This window comes from Triturus cristatus, chromosome 6 (genome assembly GCF_964204655.1).
Source record: "Triturus cristatus chromosome 6, aTriCri1.1, whole genome shotgun sequence".
NCBI classification, from domain to species: domain Eukaryota; kingdom Metazoa; phylum Chordata; class Amphibia; order Caudata; family Salamandridae; genus Triturus; species Triturus cristatus.
Window position 1 is genome coordinate 339,248,541 of NC_140589.1, and position 18,908 is coordinate 339,267,448.

Consider the following 18,908-nt stretch of genomic DNA (forward strand, 5'->3'; position numbering starts at 1 on the left):
TAAAACACAGGGTGCGCAAAACATGCTATACACAGTACATTTCCTAACACCCAATCACATTAGCATGAATCGCAATAACACCTCAATCACATTAGCGTCCAGGTCGCACCAGAACCTAAACGTAGCAGCTGCCCACTACTTGCTGGGCAGCTGGGGACAAGGCAGGGCCTAAACGCTGCAGCTGGCACTAAGTGCTGTGCAGCTGGGGAAGGCAAATAGCGGCAGGGGGCTCTCATTAGCCCTTCAGACAAACTGCGCCAATCCTTGGAGCCCTCTAGGCTCTTGGAATACTGTCCAAACGTTGGAGCCACCTAGGCTCTAAAAACAACATACCCCCATAGCGCTGGAGCCACAGAGGCTCGAAGACAATTATGCCCCATCGTTGGAGCCTCTCTGGGCTCTAAAAACAATTATGGCCACGGTGGAGCCGGCTGGCTCCTAAACCAACTCATGTCCAACAAAAGGGAACTGGCACCCACGTCGGAGCATACTGGCTCACGTTGGAGCGGCCCGCTGCAGGACGGGGCCGCTCAGAACAAACATACATGGGCCCTTCGTTGGAGCCACGCAGGCTCAGAAACAATAATGCCCCCTTCGTTGGAGCAGCCCACTGCACACACGGGGCCGCTCTGACTCGGTGCCTCGCACCGAACACCCAGCCTGCTCCCTCGGGGGAGCGCGAGTGACGTGCAGCCCTGTCCCCTGCCCAGCCCTTACTCACCGGGCTCCGGCGCAGGGGACTCCTGTTCTACAGGCGGCAGCACTTCTCAGGCGGCGCGGGGCTTCCCTCGCAGGTGGGAGCCTCGCGCTGCTCTCGTACTTCACCCGGGCCCGCAACTCTCGCGCCGCTTCCGCCCCAGCCGCTGGCCCCGCCCATGTCACAGGCAGACTTGCCTGACTTCCGGGCGGCGGCGATTTCCTCGATTCAAATGAGGGGTAGGCTCCCTCGAGCGTGACAATAAATTCAGCAGCGGGGTGGGCACCCGTGTGTGACTCCAGTAAGCGGGGTGGGCACACGTAGTGTTTAGAAAATGAAAAGAAGACACAGGGTGGGCACCTGCGCACTAAAAGCAACAATATAAGCGGGGTGGGCTCCCGCTAGGCATAATAAGAATGCGGGGTGGGCACCCGCTCCCGGCAGCATCACGGGGGAATCCCTTCAGTGGGGATTCCCTCAGGCAATAGGCAGCAGCATGCTGCAGAGCTCCAGTGCTCCTTCAAGGGCCCAATTTCAGCGCTCCCAAGTGCTAGAGGCTGCACCAAGCCCTGGCAGAGTAAAAGGACCAGCAAAAAGGTCCTGAAGGCGTCCAGGGGGCAAAGCAGGGCCCAGGGGCCAGCACTCAGGGCCCTCCAGCATGGAGGTAGCCCCCATGGCGGTCCCTCCTGGGCCCCACCAGCAGCAAGCCCCCCTTTGTTAGGATCCAAAGGAGAACCAGGCGCTAGAAACAAAGTCCTTGAAGTCCATCAGGCATCCAGGGGCTGGACAGGGCCCAGGGAGGCAAGCCTTGCCCTGGGCCCCAGCAGCAGCACGCCTCAGAACAAGAACATTTTCATGGGGTCACAGCCCCACTTTTATACACCAAATCCCTTTGTCTCAAAGGTGCAGGGAAGGGGCGAACCAGATACAACTCGTTCCTGAGCACTTTGTTTTGCTCAGCCCCTCTCCCTATTCACAGAGCAGGCCAGGGTCATCAGTCGCACCACAGGGGGCGGAGCCAGCATTGTGTGGGGAAATCCCAGCCCTATTCAGGTCCCAGGTATACTCCTCCCACTCATCAACATGCAGCTCTCTCCACCCACCACTGGGGCAGACCCATCCTGACTCCTGGGGCCAGGCACACCAGCCAATCACACGCCAGGCAGTCACTGCACATTTATGCCAGCGTCTAGAAGTGGCACTTCTACACTAGCTACATTGATGCCGCACACATCATCGCGCAGCATTTCATCACACGAGTCCGCACATACCAAACTCGCACCTGCACTTCCCACGCATCAGGAACTAGCACGGTCACTCAGATCCCCCATGCATTCCTATGGGAGGGCAGGTCAGTCTCATTCATGTAACCCAGAGCGCACGCACTTTCCACTGGGACACAGTGTGAAAGTGCCTAGAGGCCTAAAACCACTAGTACAACACAGGAAAAAGGCTAGGATACTGCAAAACGTTCTAGGGGTGAACTTGCTAGAAGGGCCAAGTCCAACACCGCTTTCATGAGGACATGAGCACATTCTCTTTAAAAGCACAGCATGTTGGCGACTGGTTAATCGATTAGACCTATGCAGCGCTTTAGATCTCAAAGCGCTATGGTGGGTGCAGCAGTTACAACTCATGAAATATGGGGTGCAACTCACAAGGAGGGGGCAGGTTTGAGTGCACATTGGCTGCAATCGAACTCTTAAGATGATGGGCTGTGTGTATCCATTATCAGCACTCAGTCTTCGCTAAGTGATCTTGTTTGTTTTGTTGTTGTGTTAATGCTTTGCTGTGCCTGTTTGACTTACAATGTGCTTTCTCTTTCCACAAACTCGATGTTTGTGTTCCTTTATTTTGAGATGCTTTTAGTATTACTGTCACACAACCACAACCACACACACAACCACACGCACAACCACACCCACACAACCACCCTTACAACCACCCACACAACCACATACACACAACCACATACACACAACCACACAGACACACACAACCACACAACAACCAAACAGAACCACAACCACACAACCACATACACACCACACCCACACACAACCACACCCACACAATACCACACACACACAACCACACAACCACACACACACACAACCACATACACACAACCACACCAAACATTGGCATAGCCAAATAGGTCTCGCCTTTGGGACCTTATAAGTGTTTAGCCACGCAACAGTTGATGTGGTTGCACCAAGGATATTATGCTGCATAACTAAATACTTAGAGGGTCCCAAAAGCGAGACCTATTGGCTATGCCAATGCTGGTTTAATAGTGGTAACAGTTTGGCCTGCTTTCAATTCAGAGGGACTGTGGCATTCTGGAGAGATACATTTAGGATCATATAGTTATAATATGTATAGATATAATTAACCAGAAATCACTTAAACGTACCTGTAAAATAAGCCTCATGCAAAGTAATAAATATAAACAATTTAAAACATTTCTTAAATGTCTCCACCACCTCAACACCAAGCAAGGTGTGGAAGACCTTAGTGTGTTGGTGCATGCTGCGCCGCATTCTCCCCAGAACAGCATACACTTGCCCTGCAGCTTGCTGTTAACAAGAGGGGCAGGTGGTGCTGCACATTAAACAAAAGCACAGTCACCTCCTCTGAAAAAATATTGCATGTGGTGCATGTGGTTCCCACATGCTGACATTGGGGTGTTTCGGCTGCCACTGACTCCTGTGGCACGCTACCCGACTCTGCCATTGCTGTTGGGTGATAATCAGACAGATTGGGGGGGAAATAAAAATAAAAGTGAAGGAGCACAAAAAGGGGACAGAAAAAGTGAACATAAGTGATAAGCAGGAATGGGATGAAATGAGTTGGATGAGCTAAGGAACACAGCTAGAAGGGAGCTGGCTAAAGTCAGAGTGCCACTGCCTGATCAAAATGGCCGCACACATGCATCTCACATCATGCCGTTTTGTGCTATTTTTTCAATGCAAAAGGTGTCTTTGCATCATTTATTCGCGCAAGTAGCAGGAAGATGTATTTTCATGTGATTACACATAATTTTGCATCATTTTTTGTGACTTTCACATAATTCTGTAAATTACCAAAACCCATACTTGTACCGAGACAGCAGTTTCTTCTACGTATTTCTTATGGTAAGGTGGTATAATAATCCATAGTGCAAGCCTAGAACACAGTGTACAGTTTTGTTTGCATTACTTGAACTTGACTCGTAGCTATACTGGTCCTTTTTCTTGGGAAGGTCAGTAGACAAAGCAGGGTACCTCAGCATTGCCCTTCTAGCTATAGGTAGCCAGTGGAGTGACTGCAGGACTGGAGTCATGGGTTCTCTTGGGTGAAGACAGAAATGGAGTTTTACGGCAGCATTTTTGATTCATTGTATTTTGCATATGATGAATTTGGGTGTGCCCAGGGTGTTAGCTTAGTTAAGCTTGGAGATTATGAGTGTGAGGGTAGCTTGTAGGTATTTGTTGGTAACCAAAGCGTGAAAGGATGTCGCCCAGTGCTTTTGTTGTGCAGAAGGGGGTCTTTGGGACTATGTTGACACATGGTATCAAGGATGGGTGTGAATCCATGGTTCCCCATAGTTTACTGACATCTTCTGATGCTGTTGGAAGGTCCACAAGATTCTACGGCCACATGGAGATAGGCTGGTATTTTTGCCATTGTCTGCATTTATGATGTTGAACTTTAGGTGTGCATTCACCATTTCAGACTCTGAGGTGGCCCACCTCTTACTATAGAGACAAAATAGTGACACTTTCTTTCAAAATTCCTGGCAAAATCTTTGATGGCTGCCGAAAAAGGGGATGTAGCCCACCAAACTCAGGTGGCCCCTGGGGCTAATAGATCCCAGTGTTGCTGGGTTAGACAACCTCTCATCCAAGAGCCCCAGAAAGAGCAGAGGCAGACCATGGAGCGGGCGGTTTTATTGAACTGTTGAACTGGAAAGGCAGGAATGGTTCTCTTTGTTTGAGTAGGAGGTGAATGAGGAGAGTCTGCTAGAAAATATGTCACAGATTTACTAAGGGCTTGAATCGCACTCAAAGTGACCTAGGGCAATGCAAGCTCTTAAGTGAGCTTTACTGTGGCACGCAGAGCCACATTATGGGTCTCTGCATGGCACAGTATATCTGGAGTAATGCAAGGTAGATCAAGTTGCTGCCATGTGCTTCTCTGCCCTGGGAAGGCGTTTTTAGTGCATTCCCAGATTTACTAACAATAGTAAACCTGGGAATGAGTCAAAATACTACACCTTCCCAGGAAAGGCGTAATGAGGAGAAATGGGTTTATTTCTCCTTGTTTCCTCTTTCTAAGTGTGCATTCTGCAGCACGCTTAGAAAGAGGAAAAAACATTAAGAGGATTATTTTTGTGTAGGGGGGTGTCCCTTTCTGCACAAAAACAATCCTGACTGCAACGTAGGCACCCTTGTATTTATCCAGCAAGTTTCCCCTAGTCAAAGGCTATTTTGTCTACTCCACAACTCACGTTTACCCTCTGCCTCGATTCTGGAACACCCATTACTGAGGCTTGCGGGAAGTGACCTGAAGTTTGTGATGGCTAATGTTTATTTTCTAAACAAATATACTCCTGCTAAAATATAAATGATACAACAGGTAGGAAAATAGATGAAGTCGAGACAAGATATAAAACGCAGTTCATAAATTGCTCATTGCAGCTTTAAGAGATAAAAAGGGACACAAGAGATACACTTAGAAACTGAAATATAAAATTTTATCGCTTTGGCATAATGAACAGCTTCAATGATGTAGTTTAAAAACCCCAATAAATTCTGGTCATATTCTTGTGATAATCTCTCAATTTCTGAGGCGTTCCCCTTCGCATTTTCTAACCCGAGAGGTAGCTCACATTATTATAGCCACTATGCCACATTCCGGTACCAAAAACAACAACATTAAAAATTGTATTCGTACAAACGATCAATTCAATTTCCCTGAATCTAAACATACCCGTTAACGTTCTGTAATAAAATTCCATGACAATAATTATAATAAAGCAAAAATATAAATATATACTATATGTACAAAAATATGTAAAAGATCCCTCTCCACAGTTACAGTTTTCCTGATAAATCAGAATATTTAGGTTTGCACATCCAATATATATATATAAATAGTATAAACCCTTATGGATCTTGGTCTCCATCCACCCTTTAACCACATTTGTTAGGAAAATAGACGACTTTGTATATCATATAAATAGATACATATGTTATATTGCCAAATGAAGAAGGAATCGTAATTCACCTATTTACTCACAATAGGCCTCTCCCTTCCGTTTTCTTTCCCTAAAGTTTGGGCTAACACCGACTAAAAGTGCAATCCTGATAAGTGGCCATACAAGGCGAGTCCTTCAACAGGGAACTTTGTAGTATGCAAGTTCCTCTATTCCTAGATTAACAGAAAAATCTGCTGATCCCGGTTTAATCTAGGGGCATACATATAGCCCTATTGGTGGTCTGTACGTAGCTAGTTTGTGACTAAAAAGTACACAATCGTCACTCCTGCACATTTGGGATTTGTTTAGGTCGCTGCAGTTAATTGTATTTAAATACACGTACTGCTAGGTGTGTTAAGATGTGCTTTACAGTATATACAAGCAAAAAAAAAAAATCATATATAGATATATATTATATGCATGACACTGGCTTGAGTATGTACACATTTACAGTTTTTCCCCTTGTGTATTGCACTTATATACAATGCAGCTTAATGTCACATATTACAGTGTAGTGTTCGCGTTCTTCATACAATAGGCAGTTTTGCACTTCAAGGTGAGCTAATGAGAAGGTTTAGAATCCATGCCTTTAACATTGCCCCGGCCAGTAAACAATACAAAGAAGTGAGAGCATGGCACACAAACAAAAACTGTTAACTAGTCGATGCACTGAACAAAAAAAACCTGAAATTGCAAGATCCTGTTCTGCAATATCATAGGTTCACAGACAGCAGAAGATGCTTTTCCTTCTGTCACTGGAGACGGAGTCCGGCTTCGCATTTTTTATCCCCTTGTATTTCGTTGAACTATGTTACGTTGACTGCGATGAGTTATGCCTGAAGATGCAGCAGGGCTCCTCCCAGGTAAGAGATTGGTTTCGTTGGAGTAGGCCCAGCGTGCCTGGTGCAGTGAACATTATATCACCAAGAAGCCAACTGGCTGTTCTACTAGAGTCTCGCCTAAACCTTATATCTCGGTAAGTGTTAACTTAAATGACCCCCCTGTCTCTTCAATCTGTAGCTGGAAGGTGTCTTCATTGGAGTAATGCTTCACAATATTGTCGTCCATGTTCACAAGGATCCTGGGAAAAGACAAACATGCATGAAATATCCAGATTTACTAATTAATTCACAACTTTTCTACTTTTGCTTCATTGTTTGGAAATTAACACCATGGACACACTGCTTGCATAATACCTAAGCACTGATTTAGACAACAACTTAGTTTCACTTGCTTATTGTTTGATGCTGCATGGGACAAATGCTACTCCAGTCAGCTGAGGTGAAGAAGGCATCTGCAGGACCTCAGTGATGAACAAAAAGGAAATTAATGGATAATGCCAATTCCATAAGCATGTGGATAGAGGGACCCCTAAAGAATACCTCTCCTTTTGGGCACTCACCTTCTCAATTTTGGCAATGAAGGTGTACTATGGACGACATGTTTACTGACATATGTTTAGACATGTGAAAACCTAGAGATTCAAACTAAGAGATTATACTACATATGATTAAGCCCTGAGGCAGTCAAGGGTTGGATCGCTCAATGACGAAAACGTGTGTAAGCTCAAGAAAAATGGCCACATCCTATGTCAAATTTTTTAATTTTGTACTAAAAGATTTTGATGGACACTTTTTTGACTACTTGCTTGAATAAATGACACATTATTCATGGTGTACACGCAACCATATGTATAAATTGACTACTCACCCTTTTTTACATTTCTTGAATATTTTTCCAATTTTCTCAGATGGGACATCATACTTTTCGGAAATCTAAGATGCAAAAAAATAAATCTTTTAGAATTATGTCATACATATAGTACGGACTACCAACTCACAATTATATATAGTAACAAACACTTCTGAGCACAGACCATGTGACTTAGAAAATGATTTTGAAAAAGCATGAAGGGAAGTGCAAGGCGAAGAAAAAAACACACGAGATTGCATTGGTTATATTTATGCTCCTTACCATCTAATCATAATAAATGTATGTGCTATTGTGAAATGGAAATTGATTAAGGGACATTGCCGATAAAACTCGCAGGCTTCAGTATAAGTATCAGCATAAAAGACAGACCTACCTTCCCTGGTATGATGGTACTTCTGAAAACTAAAAATAATATTAATAATAATAGAGTATGTAGGATACAAGAGAACGCTTGGAGTACAATTCACTCTGTCAAAGATAGTTATAAAACTTGCCACATTCGAAGCAGAAGTAGTCATTTGGGAATATTAATTGCAGATCTTTGCTATCATGGCACACTCCTATCGGGGCATCTTTGAGTACCTTTCTACAAAAGCCCTCTTTTGCGGCCTCACTATAGCTGGCACCAGCAGACAGCACATATACCATACTCCACATAGCCAATACTTGTTCTAGATTGAATGGCTTTCGTGTCAATTATAGTTGCTCTGCAGGCTGCTCCTATTTGTTGCAATCCTCTTTCAATTTTGACCTGCTCACATGGGCTTTTTGTTTTCGTTGTTAGTAGATTCGTGGCTTGTCCTACTAACAATGCAACATTGCAAATAAAGATCAGTTTGCTTCCTTTCACTGACACCTAGTGGTCACTAGAAAAACTGTGGCAAAAATGTGGAAGATATAGATAACATCTAATTCGACAGATAGACATTTAAGACTGCGAAATCGATCTTGACAGACATTGAAGACTACATAAAACAAGCATTTGCAATGCAATAGGTCTCGCATTTACGAGAGTTTGAGCTAATTACATTGTAAATGACAATGCCTTTTATTTATGTGGGGATTTTTAAAACCGATAAATACAAGGCATTGTCATTTACAATGCCAATAGCTTAAACTCTCGCAAATGTGAGACCTATTGCATTGCAAATGCATTCAGCGCCTGTGCTATAAAAATTTTTAAAAGCATTAGGAGAGAGCCATCCTGAGAAAATAGTGCTCAGAGGCTGTAATTAAAGCCTACCGAGTAACAACACACGTAGCGGGGGTGGGAGCGGGGGGCCGTGGGAGGTTCCAAAATGAGACAAGGCGGTACTAAGGAGAGACTACTAAGTCTATTGACCAATGAACAGCCACAGTTTACAGTGAACAATGACACAAGCCAATGAAAAATATGGGCGGAGAGTGGGCCGAGCTTCAAGTCCCTACCTGATTACAGCATGCCTCGCTCAACCTAAAAAAAGGACTAATGATGCCAATCAGTGTGCCTTGTGTGTAAAGGTACGCAAGACTGATTGGCGTTGCCAAGACAGACTTATTTTATTTTAAATTCTGGCCATCAGCAAAAGATCAATCAAAGTTCTGTGAAGACCCTCTTCACACACATTCCAAAGTGCCGATATGTCGTGAAATGCAACATAATCTTTTCAACATAAGGTATCTGAGCAAAAATAGCCCGTGACTGAAAGGAGCAGGCAGTTAGACTATCTCAAAACTGATGGGTGATTCCAAGAACTGGTCAAGTCGGAAAGCTAATGGAAACAAATGTGTTTTCTTGTCTTTTGTAGGATGTAAGACGTTTTGAACTGATTCTTCTAATTCGTAGCTATAGATAATTTTTATCATGATAATGTACTTCATTACATTGACTTGTTTTTTTATAATTTGGACAATACCACCGATTATCTGTTTGCTTTTGGATGCCATTAAATTACTAAATAACAAATGATCTCACTGGTTACTTTCCTATGAAAACTATAATTTCCAAAAATAAAATGGGTGAAATGAGATATAAACAACATTTTTTGTGTTTAGCCAAGGATCTTTGCCTCCTTTTTTGTGAGGGAAATCAGTTTTCCTTCATAGATATTGTACATACTTACAGTCACGTTTATTCTGTGCGGGCATGGAAAGGTTTAACAAATAGATGAGCTAAGCAACTTCACTAGCTGAGATAAATTCCATATTTCTGCACACTCTTTCCCCTTTCATCAAATCGCCGCGCAAGGGGGGTATGAATGACAAGAATCTACTGATATAGTGTGCAAAACTGGGGGGTTTATTTACAGTTCCAGTAGGCCGCCTGAAAATCACTTTTTTTGACGTTCTGTCAGCACACAATAGCTCCAATGGGGATAACTGGTTGTGCTTGATGGTGACTACTCCACAAAGTCAGTCTGGCCTCAGGGAGTGAGGACCAGTGTTGGGGGTCACGCAGCCCCCGATACCGTACCTTGTATATGTTGGATATCAAAGATGGTGCAAGACAGAGGTGAGGTGTCGGAGAGGCAAGTGCAATGTCTGTTCCTTACGACTATGCAGGTTGTTGGCATTTCGGCATTTGACAGTGCGTTGCATGAAGGAGGTGAGGCATCACTGAAACAAGGGAGGCATCAGTTCCTGGCAGTGGTGCAGAGTAGGGGAGTCACTGATGCCTGGGGACATTGCGAGTCATGGGGGAATTAATGGGGCAGTTGCTGAGATAACCCTTCGTTCCTTACTGCGGTGTGGGGTCAATGATTAAGCCAGAGGTCAAGCCGCAAGGCTTTCGGGGTGTATGACATGGAGGTCAAACCACTGGGCCACAGCTGTGGCACCGGTGTCAGGCCAGTGCTTCACAGACGTCAGTGGCGCAGTACTTAAGACTTCTGCAGTGGCGGTTCTTCAGAGGTGCTGTGGCAGCATCAGAGCCTACGTTGTAAGTTGTGTCGCACGGGGACAATGGCTTCGGTGCAGACAGCAGCATGACATCAAACTCACAGACAGGTGCTGGTTCCAAAGTTACTTGGCGTCGGTTTCTTCTTGTAGCACAGAACTCACTTCAAGGATCCAAAGAACTGGATTTGGCACCACTTGGCAAGTAGGACTCCCTGTAGAGGAGCCCAGGCGCTACTGGTGAAGTCATGATGGCCCTGAGACTTCCAACAGAAGGCAAGCTCAACTCTAGCCCTTGAAGAACCTTATAAAGCAGGATGTAGAGAGCAAATTCCAGTTCTCTCATTCCCAGGACAGAAGTAGCAGGCAGCAGATCAGCACAGCAAAGTGTCAGTCCCTCCTGGAAGCACAACAGTATTTCTTCATGGTAGAATGTTCTCTGTCCATAGTGTTCCAAGTATATGGTGTCAGAGGTCCAGTATGTATACCCATTTCGACCCTTTGAAGTAGGGAGACTTCACTGAAAGGTCCTGCTCTTCCTGGCCCTGGCTCCAGACACACTACATAAGGTGGTGACTTCTTTGTCTGAGGATAGGCACAGCCCCATTCTGGTGCCGGTGTCAGCTCATCCCACCACTCTAGCTCAGAAAAGCTCATCAGCCAGGTGATGGGCCATCAGGATATGCAGGGCACACCTCAGCTCCTGGTGGGAGACTGTCTAGAGTGAATTCGCAAAGCCCAACTGTCATTAAACCCAGATGTGTATTCTAGGGACAGGCAGAGGCATGAAATCAGGTAGTATGGCCGCACAGTGCACTTGGTTTTCAAGGCTGCTGTCCGTGTAAAGAAACAATTTCATTGCAGAACGAAGCCCTAAAAATTCCTGTGATAATATTTATGGAGTCAGTCTTCTGGTCCATATACAGGACTGTGTAGTGTTGCAGTATAAGGCCGAGCTGTTCAATGTGGTAGTGTTGGAAACTCACTGCCTAAGGTGGGATTATAGGAGAACATCCATTTATTTCCAAAGTCTGAATTATCAATAATGTTGCTCCCTACCGTTCTGTCACAATTTTCACTCAAATCGTGCGATAATAAACCTTATCTTATAGAGTGCTATAAATGAAATGTCAACACTAAAGGTGCCAATGCCACAACCATTGAGCTCTAGTACAATCAAAGTAGGCGGCAATACGTGGCTGTGTCTACAACATAACCCAGGCGGCTAAAACAACAATCCTGATGCTGTTTGCATTGCTTTGAACTCTGTTTCTTGTCAGTAGCTCTATGTGAACGAAAAATCTCTGTTGCAATATTTGCATTGATGGCAAACACAGCATTTGTATAGAAGCTGTGAAACTGGTCAAGAGACTCAACTGCATGTCTTGGGAAAAGGACGCGAGCAGGCAGTCAACTATCTTGGGAGGGGATAAACTGAAACAGGGAGGAAGCTAAGTGCATGAAAACGATTGAGCCCAGATATACAAATCATGACCCCACCCTCCCCTTTACAGAAGTTCGAATCCAAAGATAATATCTGGATGTGCTAGAAGTAAAGCAGTGGTTGCTGTCGTTCAAACAGAACTGCTGCCAGAGGAACAGTGAGCTCATAAATGGAACAATGACAGCATTGTCGTGTGGTGGTGTACACTTATCCTGTTTGTTTTTAATTGCTTTGGTTCTAAATGAACCAGTAAAAACATAGCTGCTTGAACTACTACAGTAACACCAAAAGAGAATCCAGCACCAGCTGCAGTACAGTGTGTGGGACCTGCTGGTTACAAGCACTAAAGCCGGGTCTGATGGCTCAGTGGACAAATGCACAGACTGTAGAGGCCTGTGTTTGACTTCATGGTCACAGATTAAAATCCTGGCGGGTTCACTCAGCCTTTCATCCTTCTGAGGTCGATGAAATGAGTACCATTGAGTTGGGTAACAATAAACATTTGTTATTCAGCAGCAAGATACCCGTCTGGGTGAATGTGGGCTACAAATACACGTTATGTTATGTTAACTGGGTGGGGTATGTACAACATTTAACCCTTCACATGTCAATAAAAAGAGTCCTGTCACCTGTAAGTGTTACGAGACAGTCCAGTTTCTGAAGTGCACTGTGTAAATGGCCAATATTAATAAACAAAATTGCCAATTATCAAAGGTAAGAGGTAGGTTATTCTTAGTCGGGTCCCTGGGAAACTTTTGTAGGAGGAAACCTGATAAACCTTGAAAACATGGCAGAAATATAAATTGTTTCATTCAGCAATGACTTGTCTCACTCACTCCTGAAAATCATAAACTATGGCAATTGTTATGTGTCTGGAATCCTTGCTGCTAATGGCTTCTGCAATAACCTGAGTGGGTTTCTTACTAGAAAGAGGCATTTCACTGAAATGGCATCTCAACTGTTGAAAGTGCAGGAGAGCAGTTTTTGTAAAAGCTATGACTGATTGACACAGTGCTAAAGACAGTGTAATAAAGGATGGTGGAAAGGTGGCAGTAACTCTTATTGAAGGAAAGCCTGCGGTTATATGTGGATCCAGCAGCACACATCCCTACTTTGATGGCCATGTCCAGGGTTTACAATGGCCAAGCTTACATATATGGTCAAGAGTGGGGCGAGATTATGAAAAGGGCATTCAGGAGTGCTACGAGAAGTAACAGAAGGATGTTAGTGGTAACAGAAAATGTGAGTTATAAAAACTGATGACCACTCAGAGTTTAACCCATGGGACTAGTTGAAACAGGCATAGGTAGGTCACTTGTGGCATCAGAAGGAGAACACATTGTGACTCAGAGAATGTGTAGTGATTTTTATAACACCTAGTTCAGGTCAACTGGGTCTGTGCAGTCTTCAAAGTCAATTAGTGATATTATGTAGGAGTGGTCATTGGACACCACTCTCAATTTGTGTGTCGTATGGAGCCTCTAGGAAAACTGCTAAAGAGAACCAGTGACGTTCAACCACCAAAGTGTGTGCACTGAGGGCAGAGGGGCGGCGAGAAAACATTATTAGGAAGCTGAACTTCAAGAGAAAAAAAGATAAGATAACTTACAGCTTCCATCAAACCCTTCAGGGTAGGGGTCTTCAGCATGAGTGCATCAAAAACTTCCTCAGACTCCTTCCGGACATACAGCAACACTTAATGCAAAAGTGAAATTATTATTACACACTGTAACAAACTAATGCAATAGACAGACACTGGCTGAAATACAAAACCTGACATAAGTGATTAAAGCATCACTACTTATTTTTAAAAGCTCCCTCATACTTGCTCGCTCCTTTTAAAATATAGTATTAAAATAAACCAATTATAAGATCTTTGCTCTTTATCAAGGAGTTTTGTGCGATATGTAACTCACACCAAAGATCCAGGAGAGCCAGGTTCAATTCAGGCTTTCAGGACAATCGCTCACCAGGTCATCGAGTTCCCCTCGATTCTCTTTATTTGAATTTGTCCATCTTATCCTGAAATTTTGGCATTAGTCCATCCCTCCTACACCTATGTTGGCACACCGATATAGAGCCCTTTGGGAGATATTGGAACTAGCTCTAAGCTGACTTGCAATATTACATTGATGTATGGTCACAAGTACTTAAATTCTTTTAATTTATGAACTTCTGCCCATAAAATGGTAAATTTGTGGAATTCAATAAATTAACGAATGTGCTGGTCATGCCATTTACTCTTTCCACTTAACGAAAATAATATCACTAATCCTGTGCCAAGTTAACATTTGGAGCCCTCCTCCTGGAAGTCTCTGCCCCTCTTCGTTTCTTTTGTTCTGTTCTCATTGTCGCAGAGACATCGTTCCTCGCTTTCTCACATGAACGTTGCAGTATCTACTCAAAGACTTGTTCCACTTTTCTTTTTCTCTTTGCGTAAAAGGGTCAGCTCGGTGATAAACAGGGGCCATCAGTCCGTGCTGCCTTTCCTCTCCCACCAAAACAACATCGATGGGAATGTTTTTACCTCTGTCACACAAAGTTATAATGGCCGCCAAGGTCCAAAGGTTTACAGCGCGGTCTGCCTCCCTGATTAATGAAGCACAATTCGTGGTGTTAAACTGAAGGGCAGACGAAGGCGCGCGAGGTCAAACAAGGCGGCCTCGATGAGTGCTGCTGTGACCTCACGTGCCCCTGCAGGACACTCCTAGGCGGAAGCGCAGCTGAGGCATTGCGGGAAGGGCTGTAATAAGCCACAGGTTCCGGGTGGCAGGGATTTTTGTTAGGTGTTTGAGTCATAATATTATAAACCTGTGAGCGGTTATCCTACATCTCACGGCATTTTCTGGTAGAACCCCTTGGTTATTAAGATGACTTTATATAATTATACATGGCTCCCTAGGTACAAAATCAAACAACTTGCTGATAATGTGTTTAGCTGTGAGAGGCGCTTAAAGATGGGCGAAATACGGGGCATATCAACAACAACCGGCGATAATTATCTAAGCGCACTTAGCGCTAGGATAATTATCGCCGGCTAGCGTGAATTTTTATCGCTGAGATAGCGTGCTATTAGCAACGCTTATCTCAATAGCGATAAAAATCCTCACGCTAAGTGGCTAACGTGAGATTATCGCTGGAAACCCAGCGATAATCTCACGTTAACTTGTTGATAGGGACAGGCAAACTTAGCCATGATATCCTCCTTCCATAGGATATCATGGCTAAGTCAGAAAAATACCAGATGTAAAAAAGCAGCGTTAACCGCGGTTAGCGCTGCTTTTTTTGTCTCTAACAGGATTAGCGACATTCTTGATAATAGGAGAAATGTCGCTTACTCTGGAACACCCCCATCTCATTAGAGATGCAAGGGGAAGCGTAGAGTAAAAGGGTGCTAACATGCAAAATTGCATTTTAGCACCCTGTTGTTGATAGGGCGCTAGTTTTATCTCTCCTTTTTTGGCTTTTAAAGCCAAAAAAAGCAGAGATAAAGCCCTTGTTGATATGCCCCTACGTGCGGAACTTTTCACGTGTTAATTATGTTTTTGTAAGCAAAGGAACAGAGCAAAATACATGCACAGGTTCACCAGCGGACTTAAAGTGCAGGTAGGTGGTCTCACAGGACGGTAAGTGCCCGTCCTCCGAAAACAAAAAGGAAACTCAAACAAAAAGGATACTGTGGCCAAAGTAAGAGACTAGGATGTTCAAACATGATTGCTAAGGGAAATTCTTACTGATCAAGGGTCGCAATTGACGAACACTGGACAAGGGTGCTGCCCCTTCGATAGCACTCCATCCTCTCTTGTTTCTTGACTTTTCAGTGGAGCTGCAAATCGTCAGTTCAAGCGCACTGAAGTAACCAAGAGGTATATCCCGCTACATAAAACTCAACCCATTAGCACAAGCGTGGGAAGAACCACATACACAGGGAGATAAGCTGGAGAGGGCCAGGCTCCATTATCACCTTCTTTGCCCTTTCCCACTCTGCCAGTGTCCCACCATGTTTCTATCCACTGCAAGGCGTACCCTGAGGTAACTTGCAGCTGAGTGATGTGGTGCTGTTTTAGTGCCTCATATGAGGTTTTGACGTAAGGCAGTGCTGCAAGGAATCTTTCTGCGCTGCCCTACATCAAAAGAAAAGGGCAAGAATGTGCCGTATCTATATGATATGGTGCATTCCCTTCCTTTTCCCCAGCTCTGGTGCACAATGGGCTGCCATGCACCCAGTGGCGGCTCCTACGCGTCACTGCTTAAAAGGGAAAATAAAATGATAATAACGTATCGTTATTATCATTTTATTTTTCCTATTGGAGTCAGTGGCAGGGTGGGGCTGGCAAGAGCAGCAGGAGAAGTGTTTTTCACTTTCTAAGTGCCATAGCCAGCCAAACAGCAATGCGCACTTTACATCTTCCCCACCAAGCTACAGTACACAGCCTGATGAGGAACATGCAAAGCCTCCCTGTCCGAGCGCCGAACCAGGGCACTCAGACCAATCACAACGCTGCATTGCAGTGTTGTGATTGGCTCAGGGATGCCTGCAAGCCAGGGTGCTTTTTGCTAGCAGCCGGGACTGGAGACCGGAAGAAGTAAGAGGACGGAGGAGAAGCGGAGGTCAGTCAGCCACACAGGTAAGTCTTTTTTCATATTCTTTTTTTTCTCTCAACCCCCTGCAGACCCAACCCCAGACCGGTAGCTGCTACTGCGTGCGCCAATGCAGGCACCCTTGCACCATGTTGTGGTGCTGACTGATTTTGTGCAGGAAGGGACATCTTCCTGCCAAAATCAATCAATTCAGGCGATTTGCTCCCTCTATGTGTGCTGCAGAATGGAGCACATATAGAAAAAGAAAAAAACGAGGAGAAATGAAAACATTGGGGTGGCGTTAGATTCTGATGCATTTTCAGGTTTCTGATTTCTCGAAAATCTGGAAAAGTGTCAAATTCCATGGATGTTGCGTGGGACACCCACAGCAACACCCATGGAACACCTCTTTCACACAGTGTTAGTATTTAAGCACCTCAGTGGTGATAAGACGTAGACTGCAGTAGCAGTACAAGTGGAATATTGCAGGGGTGTTCAGGATGGTACACTCCTCAGTGCACCACGTTTATTTGCAGTACCATACTCTGCAAATAAAGTGTAACTGCCCAACTCCCTGTCCCTATGTGGTAGGTGCCTGGATTATTTAGGTTCTACTCACAAGGTTTTATAATCAAACTCCCGAACACCAAACATTAGGTAGAGGAACTGGAACACAAGACTTAGACCCAGTTTGAGGCAATGTCAAACCACCCAAAATCTCAGAACAGATCTATGCTCATGGATACGAATATACAGCACCATTGTAAAGCACTCAGAGTTAGCTAGAATGTGGCAAACTGCACTTTTCAATAGCCCAAATTAAACATACATTTGCAAAGGCAGTAGATCTAACTTCAGTTACTAAATCATGTAAACACGGACGTTCACAAAACTGTTTCTAAGTGTTGCATGCACAATTGCTGTTTACCACATTTTGACTGCTGGCAAAAAATAGCAAAAAGGATTGCTGTCTGAATAGAATGCAGATGGTTGATAAAATACTGAATGTGATTAATAGCTTGGCGATTGAATGCACTTTTCAGATGGAAAACGGCTCCTCGTGCATTCTAACAGAAATTCTTCCTGGAAGGTTGAATGATACAACAAATAGCCAATTGTATACACTGAGAGTGTAACGCTACTATGTGTTGAGCCAAAGCCCATTCAATGTAAACTTAAAAAGAACTGGTAAAAATAAATCTTGCACATGGCTGTACCTTCAAGTTAAACCTAAATGGCAGTGACACATCACCTAACTAAAAGATACAATTTTACCAGAAATCAAGGGTAACACTCCCACCCTCTTCAAGTCCACAAATACAAATAGCACCTGTGTAACAGTAATGGAGACTGAATTCCACCTCCCACACCATTATTTTAGGCTTTTGAGTTTTAGAGCATGCAAACACAAAATAAATGGGAATTCAAGAGATGTACCTCGCTTAGGTTCTTCTATCCTGGCCAACTTAACAGGCGGTACTGGAAATTCATCATCAGCCACGAAGGACAATCGCTTCATCCCAGACCTGAAAGCAAATGTATCAGCACTGGATTCTCAGAGGAACTCACAGAAGTTCAATGTGCACATTTATTTTGGTTTACTACTTCTTTAAACTACGAAAAATTCAGCGGAAACTCACAAATTCCTCAGCTGCTGCGTCAAAGAAGAAACCATAGAAAAGCTAGAAGAGTACTGCCCCAAGAGAGAATTTCTGGAAAGGCTCATTTTCACAGTGTGCTGAATTTGATTGTAGCAAACTATTGGTGTCGTATACATTTCTGGTTGTTCATACTCCAGGCCCACCTAAGTATTTATGTATGCGCTGTAAAGCTGAACCAGGTTGCAGTACTGCAATAAACAAGGTTCTCATTCAATATTATATTCATAGTGTTTAGGGACAAAGGGCCATGCCTGGCCTCTAGACTCTTGGCTCTGTGTATAATACGTTCTCCAAGGGGATTATTTACTGAGTGTTTACGGGGCTCTCGTATCAATTTGCTTAGCATTAGAAAAGCACACAGGCGCACCACAAAACTGACTGTGCAGTGCCCCCCAACTATTGGTAAATCCAGGCCCAGGGCTATATTTCATAGTAAGAGCAACAGTTGCCATCTTCAAGCAGCGCTCAAATAATTCCTAATGCAGTTAATAAAGGTTAATCAGGGGTACAAAATGCTTTCGGCTCAGACCTATATCATATAGACCATGGAATACCACCTTCTGTCAGAGTGCTCACTAAAACACTCTTCAGAGTCATATTAAACCAGTTTGGACAGGCCTACACTGGTTACTAGTATATGAGTTAAGGCCTTGCTGGTGGGCCCATTTCTTTTTACTACTCCAACCCTCATTTACG

General features: G+C 44.2%; 1 protein-coding gene across 4 annotated transcripts in view; it reads right to left on the minus strand.

The window, feature by feature from the left end:
• Positions 1-5,413: 5,413 nt before the first annotated feature.
• The window catches only part of GRHL1 (grainyhead like transcription factor 1), a 352,334-nt gene continuing 338,839 nt past the window's right edge, over positions 5,414-18,908 (minus strand). For all 4 annotated transcript variants that reach the window (XM_085610721.1, XM_085610718.1, XM_085610717.1 and 1 more), the window contains exons 13-16: positions 17,989-18,077; positions 13,580-13,665; positions 7,650-7,714; positions 5,414-7,020 (exon numbers count right to left, since the gene is read on the minus strand). In XM_085610721.1, the coding sequence (XP_085466847.1) occupies positions 6,906-7,020; positions 7,650-7,714; positions 13,580-13,665; positions 17,989-18,077 (355 nt within the window). In that variant the 3' untranslated portion in view covers positions 5,414-6,905. The remainder of the gene's footprint in view (positions 7,021-7,649; positions 7,715-13,579; positions 13,666-17,988; positions 18,078-18,908) is intronic.